General features: G+C 37.6%; 1 protein-coding gene across 1 annotated transcript in view; it reads right to left on the bottom strand.

Moving 5' to 3' along the window:
* The window catches only part of EHHADH (enoyl-CoA, hydratase/3-hydroxyacyl CoA dehydrogenase), a 74131-nt gene that overhangs the window by 58542 nt on the left and 5192 nt on the right, over positions 1 to 10397 (bottom strand). The window contains exons 2-3 of the mRNA XM_012641890.1: positions 6089 to 6192; positions 1811 to 1983 (exon numbers count right to left, since the gene is read on the bottom strand). Coding sequence (XP_012497344.1) covers positions 1811 to 1983; positions 6089 to 6192 — 277 coding nt within the window. The remainder of the gene's footprint in view (positions 1 to 1810; positions 1984 to 6088; positions 6193 to 10397) is intronic.

The following is a 10397-nucleotide window of genomic DNA, read 5'->3' as shown; positions in this document are numbered from 1 at the left end:
GGTGGCTCACGCCTGTAATCCCAACACTTTGGGAGGCTGAGGCAGGAGGATCACTTGAGGCCAGCAGTGCAAGACCAGCCTGGGCAACAATGAGAGACCCCCATCTCTATAAAAACAAAAAAGTTTAGCCAGGTGTGGTGGTGTATGCTTGTACTCCTAGCTATACAGAAGGCTGAGATGGGAGGATTGCTTGAGCCCAGGAGTTCAAGGCTCCAGTGCACTATGATCACACCACTACCCTCCAGCCTAGGCAACACGATGAGACCTTGTCTCTTAAAAAAAAAAAAAATTTTAAAAGATAAAGAAACTGTAAGAAAAAAATTATATAGGAACATAGGAAAAAGACCAGAAGGAAATATACTAGAATGAATGGAATGTCATTAGTGGTTATTTCTGAACTATGAGTTTATGGCAATTTTAGTTTACTTTATACTTTCCTGTATTTTCTAGTCCAGTACAATGATAAATATTATTTTTATCATTAGAAAAATTTATTACTTACAAAAATGCTATCATTATACATATTGTGATATATACTGGTATCACAGACCTCATTCTACATGCCTAATAGCTCAAACTGAACCCATTTTCAGAAATAAATGTATTTAATTAACTCCAGTGGACGGTGGCCCCAGTGACCTTTTCTCATTAATCTGCCACTGTAAATAATTAACATCTCCTTGTGAGCCCTTCTATCCCAGAGCACTGCCCAGGGTGGGTGGCATTCCACGTGGATGCTAGGTTGATTGCCAGGGCAGAGCCTGTGTAACGGAGGAAGGTCTTCACGATGGAAATTAAATATCCCAGTGAAAGGCAGATGAAACCCTGTGTGATGAATTGGCTCCTTCCATGGTGATGAGTCGCCTGAGGGTCACAGGCTCATGTACAACAACTGCCACCCCATCAAAGTAGAATCCCACATACCAACGAAACCAACCTTGGAAGTTTATGTGGAAATGATGGATTTATTTAAATTGTGTAATTGCTTTCAAATGCTTTGTTAACAAATATGACGTACAAAATATACACGGCGTGGCAAATAATATAGGCTGTGTCTCCCTGCAGCAATGCCAATGCTCCAAACTTAAAAGGACAGAAAATAAAGTTTCTCTAACTCTTTTGTAAAAAAAAAAAAAAAAAAAAAAAAAAAGGAAAGAAAGAGAGAGACAGAAAGAGACAGGAGGGAGGGAGGGAGGAAGGGAGGAAGGGAGGGAGGGAGGGAGGGAGGAAGGGAGGGAGGGAGGGAGGGAGGGAGAGAGGGAGGGAAAGAAATACATTTACTAGTTCTGTGCTGTTTCCAGTAGAAATTTGTCATTTTAGGTACTGATAATTATAAGGGGGCACAAAAGTGACATCTTTGAGATAGCAAATGAGTATTTAAATGCATACTCAGGGGTGACAGTCAAAATATTTAACACCTCATATGTCGTGAGTATAGCATCAGTGAAACCTGATAGGAGCCACAGTATTGGACCACAGGCCTGGGGGCCCTCTATCAACTCAGGAGGTCCCCTTTAGTCTATGGATCATAGGGAGGTCCTAGGGCTAAGGTTAAGGGAAGCAAAGAGACAGAGGGCTGAGAGTAGCAGCTACTTACCAACCAGAATGGAAGTACAGTATTCCGACATTTTAACAATCAGCACCACTGTACTGGTACGTAACAGCTGCACACAAGTGCTAGAGACATCCCGGGGTTGTTAACCAATGAGCTAACCATTTAAGATTATCACCTCTGATGCTATGACTAGTTTAGAGCTTGCCCTAAGGAAAAGCCTCACACACCAACCCCACATGGAGCCTCAGCTGTTACCTCTGCGTGGGCAATCCTGTAGTGACAGCTCAGAGCCAGCTCTAGTCCCCCTCCTAAAGCCACGCCTTGGATAGCCGCCACTACGGGCTTGTTGTTTCTCTGTATATCATCCAGGACATGTGGCAGGTGGATGCCAGAGGTTCTAGGAGCGCTGAAGCCATGGATATCAGCACCTAAAGACACAAAGACAAGGAGAAATACTTGGACTTTGTTACATGACAGTGAGATACCTGATGACTCTTAAGAAGTCTCAGATGTTTCGGGCCCTTAAACTTTATCCTTTGGCTGGAGACACAATAAAGGAAGAGTTGCTTGGAAAAGGTAGGACGATATGAGAGAAAAATCCTCAAATCTTTACCAATAATCCTGTAATCTTCTAAAAACTGTCTTTCCATATGATAACTGGCAACTCTTATCTTTAAGAAAGTTAAAAATCTCAGAAAAGGGAAACAGAGTCTCCTCCAATGACCACTGTTGTGAGATTGAGTCTCCTCTCATTCTTTGTGTGATACTCTCATCAATGCTGTGCACGGCAATTTAGCCCCGTATCTCTGTTAAGGGAAAGAGTCATTACAATATAAAGTATCAGGGTCACATGCATACATATTTGTGAGTTATATGTTAATCAATCAGCTTAGAATTATATTGTAGTTTTATAAAAATAACTATATAGATGGTAGTTTTTTATCTTCAATTAAAAGTAACATTTATTGCTTTTCCTAATTATAAAAATAACATATTATGGAAAATTTGAAAATTATAAAGAACATAAAGATCACCTGAAAGATCACCAGAGATAACAATTTATTTTGGTGAACTCTTAGTTTTTTTCCCCATGCATATATGTAAATGGCTTTGTGACCTTGAGTAAGGTATTTAACCTTTTAGTCTCAATAACTATCTTAAGTGACTAATGTGAGAATTAAACGAAAGTTTAATATATATATTTAGTATTTAAAGAATACTGTAAAATTTAAAAGTATTTCCCTATTTTTACATAACATTATGCAGTGAATTTTTTTCTATAGCATTATCTATTCTTTTAAAACCTTAAGTTTTGGCTGGCCATGGTGGCTCATGCCTGTAATCCTAGCACTCAGGGAGGCCGAGGCGGGAGGATTGCTTGAGGTCAGGAGTTGGAGATCAGCCGAAGCAAGAGTGAGACCCCCGTCTCTACTAAAAACAGACAGAAATTAGCTGGGCAACTAAAAAAATAGAAAAAACTAGCCAGTCATGGTGGCGCACACCTGTAGGCCCAGCTACATGGGAGGCTAAGGCAGGAGGATCGCTTGAGCCCAGGCCAGGAGTTTGAGGTTACTACGAGCGAAGATGACACCATGGCACTCACTCTAACCTGGGCAACAAAGTGAGACTCTGTCTCAAAAAAAATAAAAAATAAATAAAACCTTAAGTTTGGTACAGGTTAAAAAAATTTAATTATTTCATATTTAGCCTATTCATTTTTTTTCTTTTGCACCTGATCCTCATCTAGCACCAATCTGGGGGTTATATTTTTTTCTCACCAACCCATCATATTTCGCTCTCTAGTTCAGTGTTTTGTTTTATTGTTTTTTACATTTCTTTTGATTCTAGAGAAACAAGATCAATTTCAATCTGAGTCTCAGGCCTACCATACTTGTAACTTTTGATTGAGATGGTTTTTCAGGTAATAATAGAAATTAACATTTATTGGATAAATAAATACATCAGGCACTATGTTATGTAGTTTCATATATTGTCTCATTTAATTTTCATAACACCTAGGTTAAGTAGTATAACCATCATAACAATCCCATCTTCCAGGTAAGGAAGTTAAGGCTTTGAGATGTGAAGTGACTAATTCAGACATATGACTAGTAACTGATAGAATAGGGATTTGAACTTAGGCAATTTGACTACAAGTCCCACATTCTTAAAAGCTACATTATATTCTTCTACTTAGAGTGTAAGGTTAGTAGTATTATTATCCCAAGTTTACATAAAGCAAGGCATAGACAAGAATATAGTAATTTCACTCTTTAATTATTTCCAGCATATAGAAATCCAATTAGTTTCTGGATATTGGCTTTATATCCAGCAAAAATGCCAAATTATATTAATTCTAACAATTTTCCGATATATTGATTTTTCTACAAATATTATCCTATCTTCTGAATAATGAAATTTCATTTCTTCCTTTCCAATCTTTATACCTTTTATTACTATTTCTTTTGCTAGCCTTACTGCGCTGGCTGGGACCTTGAACACAATGTCAAATAGAAAAGGTGAAAGCAGTCAGCCTTGTTTTGCTCCTTTCTCAAAAGGAAAGCTTTCAATTTATCATTTTGTTTGACGTTCGTTGTAGGTTATGCAAAATACTTATCTTTTGCCTGCTTAAGAAACTTCCTTTCTCAACCTAGTTTACTAAGAATTTGTGTTTTTTTTGGAGACAGGGTCTCACTATGTTGCCCAGGGGCCGGTCTTGAACTCCTGGACTCAAGGGATATTCCTGCCTCAGCCTCCCAAGTAGCTGAGAATACAGGTGCATGCCACCACGCCTGACTAATTTTTCTATTTTTAGTTGTCTGGCTAATTTCTTTCTATTTTTAGTAGAGACTGGGTTGGGGGGGAGTGTGTCACGCTTGCTGAGGCTGGTCTCAAACTCCTGATCTCAAGCGATCCTCCCACCTGGGCCTCCCAGACTGCTAGGATTACAGGCATGAGCCACCATGCCCAGCCCTATATAAATTTCCTGATAAGTTTTACTTTAGCTGCATCCCTCAAGTTTTATGTTATATTTTCATTGTCATTCAGTTCAAATTTTTTCTAAATTCCATTATGATTTCTGTTCTGACTCAGAGGTTATTAAGAAATGAATTTAATTCCCAAACACATGATAATTTCTAGTTATAATTTTGTTATTGATTTCTAGCTTAATTGCATTGTTGTCAGAGAATATACTCTAAATGAAATTTATTTAGATAAGCTTTTATGATCCAGCATCTGGTCAATTTTTGCCAATGTTCTAGATGTATTTCAAAAGAATGTTTATTTTCCAATTTGGAGGTACATTATTCTATATAAGTACATTAAGTCAAGTTTGATAATCCCTAATGCTTTTCTAGAAGAATTATTTTTTTCTGCCTCTAAACTCTAATTATTCTCTCTATAACTTCTTTCCTTATAAAGAAATATCAAGTTCTCCATGATTCTGATCCTTCTTTCCATGCCTCAAAGCCACCATTTCAGATACCCAACCTTAGGTTTTCAAACAGTGAATAAGCCATTTAATAGCTGATTAATATTTGGCGCATTATTTTAATCTCTGTCAGGTTCAATTTTCTCATCTGTAAATGGAGCCTGGAGGATTTATTGAGGATTAAAAACCCTCGGTAAAAGTACTATTTTCATTATTATTAATTAATAAATAACCTACATAATACTGGCACATAACAGGCAAGATGAATGGTAATTATTATAATGATTAACATTTTTATATTTATTTATGTCCATGATTCCAACATCTTTGTCTTTCCAGGCTACAGTTATGAAATTCCACATATGAAATTCCTCTGGCTATCGTAAGATCGAATAGGCGCTCATATGCACATGACTTTTGTCAAAGAGTATAATGTATTCATTTAGGAAAGGAAGAAAAGGTGCCATAAATACCACTGAATAAATCACCATTTCAGAATACTTTTGCCATATTTTGTCAATATTTTTGCTTCTTCACATAATAATCCAATAAAGTAGTGCCATGGTCACTAAGATTAGTGACTATCAGAAGAAAATCAATTCCATATTAAGACTCTACATGAATTAAAAACAATGTTCATTGAACATCTTTAGTGTGCAGGCACTACACCAGGAGCTATCAGATACCTCATTTAATCTCACAAAAACCCTTTAAGATAGTTATTATTATTTCTACTTAATAGATGGAGGAACTGAGGTTTAGGAGATTAAAGAGACTTACCCAAGTTCATATAGGGTGGAGACACATGCAGAGCATGGATGTATGAGCAGGTGTATACCAGCAAGTATAACAGCCATCAAGCCTGGAACTAAATTTCCTCCAAAGGCCCAATGCAATATAAAAGAGACTAAGGCCAAAGTCTTCGCCAAGTCTCTCTTGTGATTCCTGTCTCTCTTCCCACAATGTTTCTCATTTCCACTCAATTCTCCCATATCCATTGCCCACACTAAGTTATTAGCCACAGGGATAGCTAACGCAATATTGATCTTAGTCTGTGGCTGGATTCCAGAGATAGTGGGAAAGAGTTAGACTCTAGTTACCTGCACAGAATTTGCCATCGGCTCCACAAATCACAATGGCTTTTACTGTATGGTCTTTTATAGCTTTTTGTAGTCCCTCTTTTATTCCGTGGACTACAGCCACACTAAAAGAAGAAAAAAAATGACATGAAGCAAATTAGTCAGAATGAAATTCCTACTATCTCAGAGTTTTTTCCTTTCCTAACAATGAAAAATTAAACACACACGTAATGGATAAAAACTGCTGATACTTATCATTAAAGCTTTCGCTAATTTTTGCAATACATGATATATCCATCTATGCATGTATTATGTGAATTAAGCACTGAACTAATTAAACGAATCCACTTTTTTAAAAAAAATTATTTTCTTGCACTGTGCTTTAACTTTGACCACTTAGAATCAGCACTAACCAATTTAAAAATATCATTATACATCTTCTACACACAGTGAGAGAAGTTATCTATAAAGACAATTTATCATGGAAGGCACACTAAGATGAGTGCTGTAATAAAGGTCAAAGAAAGTGATGCTTCTATAATGTTTGTGTAAAACTGGAATTGTATAAAGGTCAGAGGGGGACGAAGCTACTTTCAATTTGTCATATAAGAAAACTAAAGGAGAAATTATCTAGGAGAAATGGCAGGGGCTGCTAGTTACTTCAAATGGTCATTCCTCTCTACCTTCTTCTAAGTATTAAAACATCTGGTTTTTAGCTGGATTTTTGATTGCCCAAAATAAGGACTAAATTTTCCAACCTACTTGGCAGTAAGGCCTGCAGAGGCACTAAGTTATGGCCAATGGGATGGAAGTATATTTGGTATATGTGGCTTTGGAAAGAGTCCTTAAAGGATTGAGCATGCTTTTCTCCTTATCTTTCCTCCCTACTCCTGGCAGGTATGCAGATGTGATGGCTAGATTGAGCAGCCATCTTGGGCCAAGAGGTAGAAACCACGTATTGAAGATGGCAGAGCAAAAGACAGAATTGAGGTCTCTGATGATTGTGGAGCAGCCATACCATTGTAGGACACTGCTGTAAGAGAAATCAACTTTTATTGTTGAATTCACTATTATTTTGAGTTTTCTGTCACTGACAGCCAAACCTAATCATAAATAATTTAGCAGATAAAGGCAAGGTGTAATAGATTTTGCCACATTTCAGTATATGAGGACGTCATCCACAGAAGAGATAGCTAAAGCCAAGATTGAGTAAGTCTACCAAAGAAAAAGAGAGCTGAGAGCAAATCCTCTGGATACGTCTTCGTTTAATAAGCGGAGAGGCTTAGCAGAGTGATTCAGCAACAAGGGAGCCCAAAATCATAAAGCCCAAGAGGGGAAAATTTGCCAGAAGTAGGAGATTAATAAGTGCCAAGGGATGGTAAAGGAGGAGAATCTGGGGAAAGCGGTGCGAAACTGCTTAAAGGAAAAATGATAGAGGAAGGGAGACAGAGCAAGATGGCTGAATAGAACACTCCAGTGATCATCCCGCTGCAGGAACACCAAATTGAACAACTATCCATACAAGAAAGCACCTTCATAAGAACCTAAAATGAGGTAAGCAATCACAGTATCTGGTTTTTAACATTATATCAAGGAAAGAGACACTGAAGAGGGTAGGAAAGACAGCCTTACACTGCCTACGCCATCCCTTCCCCATCCCCTAGCAGCACCCAACACCAGTGCTGGGAGGAGAGAGAATCTGTGTGCTTGGGGGAGGGAAAGTGAAGTGATTATGGGACTTCACATTGGAATTTAGTGCTGCCCTGTCACAAGAGGACACAACACAGGGCAGAATTCTGTCAGCGCCCACAGAGGGAACATTTAGACTGCCCCAGCCAGAGGGGAATCCAGCAGTAGGAACCTGAGTTCTGGCTAGCTCCACCACCAATTAAGGAAAATGGCCTGGGGCCCAGAATAAATTTGAAAGGCAGTCAAGCCACAAAGACGACAGTCCTTGGACAAGTCCTAGGCTGTAGTGTGCTTGACACAGTGGACTTGGGGTGCACATTACCCAGTAAGACACTAGCTGTGGCAGCCAACCCAACCGCAAGCAGTGCAGCTGGGGCAAGACTCCACCAAAAAACTGCTAGAACTGATAAACAAATTTGGTAAAGTTGGAGGACACAAAATCAACTTACAAAAACTAGTAGTATTTCTATATGCCAAGAACAAACAATCTGGAAAAGAAACCAAGAAAGTAATTCCATTTATAATAGCTACAAATAAAATGAAATATCTAAGAATAAACTTTATCAAAGAAGCAAGAGATCTCTATAATGAAAACTATAAAACATTGGTAAAAGAAATTGAAGAGGACACCAAAAAGGAAAGATATTCCATGCTCATGCATTAGAAGAATCAGCATTATTAAAATCTCCATACTACCTAAAGCAATCTAACAATTCAATGCAATCCCTATCCTATCAACATACCAATGACATTCTTTACAGAAATAGAAAAAATAATCCTAAAATTTATATGAAACCACCAAAGCCCCAACGTAGCCAAAGCTGTCCTGAGCAAAAAGAACAAAACTGAAGGAATCACATTACCTAACTTCAAATCATAATACAGAACTGTAGTAACTAAAACGGTATGGTACTGACATAAAAACAGACATACTGCCCAATGGAATAGAATAGAGAATTGAGAAATAAATCCACACATCTATGGTGATCCCATTTTTGACAAAGGTGCCAAGAACATACAGTGGGGAAAGGACAGCCTCTTCAATAAATGGTGCTGGGAAAACTGGATATCCATATGCAGAAGAATGAAACTGGATCCTTAGCTCTTGCCACATATAAAAATCAACTCAAAATGGATTAAAGACTTAAATCTGAGACCTGAAACTATGAAGCTACTAGAAAAAAGCATTGGAGAAATACTCTAGGACATTGGTCTGGGCAAAAGTTTCTTGAGTAACACCCAAAAGCACAGGCGACTAAAGCAAAAATGGACAAATGGGATCACATCAAGCTAAAAAGCATCTATAGGAGAAAGGAAAGAACAAAGCAAAGAGACAACCCACAGAGTGGGAGACAATATTTTCAAACTACCCATCTGACAAGGGATTAATAACTAGAATATATAAGGAGCTCCAACAACTCAATAGGGGAAAAAAAATCAAATAATATGGTTTAAAAATGGGCAAAAGATCTGAATAGATATTTCTCAAAAGAGACATAGAAATGACCAATGGCCAAGGGGTATATGAAAAAATGCTTCCTATCATTAAATATCAGAGAAAGGCAAATCAAAACTACAAAGAGATATCATCTCACCCCAGTTGAAATGGCTTTTATCCAAAAGACAGGCAATAACGCACACTGGCGAGGAAGTGGAGAAAGGGGAACCCTCATACGCTGTTGGTGGGAATGTAAATTAGTACCACACTATGGAGAACAGTATGGAGGTTCCTTAAAAAACTAAAAATATAACTGCCATACGACCCAGCAATCCCACTGCTAAGTATATATCCAAAACAAAGGAAAACAATATATCAAAAAGGTATCTGCACTCCCACGGTTATTGCAGCAATATTCACAATAGCCAAGATTTGGAATCAACCTAAGTGCCCACCAAGGGATGAATGGATAAAGAAAATGTGGTACATATATACAATTAAATATTGTGGTTCATAGATACCATGGAATATTACTCAGCCACAAAAAAGAATGAAATCCTGTCATTTGCAACAACATGGATGGAACTGAAGAACATTAAGTGAAATAAACCAAACAGAGAAAGACAAATTTTGTACATTCTCACTTACATGTAAGAGCTAAAAATTAAAACAATTGATCTCATGGAGATAGAGAGTAGGATGATGGCAGGCATGCGTAACGGGGAGGGGGCAATAAAGTGAGAATGGTTAATGAGTACAAACATACAGTTAGATAGAATCAGTAAGATCCAATATTTGATAGCCCAAAAGGGTGACTACAGTCAACAATAAGTTATTGTATATTTTAAAACAACTAAGAGTGGAATTGGAATGTTCCCTGCACAAAGAAATGATAAATGCTTGAGGTGATAGATATCCCAGTTACCCTGATTTGATTATTATACATTGTATGCCTATATCAAAACATCACATGTACTCCACAAATATATACAACTATTATGTACCCATAATAATTAAAAATTTTAACAATAATAGTCCCTTCACAATAGCAACAAAGAAAATAAAGTATCTAGGAATATATTTAACTAAGGAGGTAAAAGACTTCTACAGGGAGAACTATGAAACATTGAGGAAGGAAATAGCCGAGGACGTAAACAGGTGGAAAACCATACCATGCTCATGGGTCGGCAGAATCAACATTGT

Source organism: Propithecus coquereli, unplaced genomic scaffold (genome assembly GCF_000956105.1).
Source record: "Propithecus coquereli isolate 6110/MARCELLA unplaced genomic scaffold, Pcoq_1.0 Scaffold10, whole genome shotgun sequence".
Taxonomy (NCBI): domain Eukaryota; kingdom Metazoa; phylum Chordata; class Mammalia; order Primates; family Indriidae; genus Propithecus; species Propithecus coquereli.
Note: the sequence above shows the minus strand (reverse complement) of the source record. Positions and strands in the feature narration are given on the sequence as shown.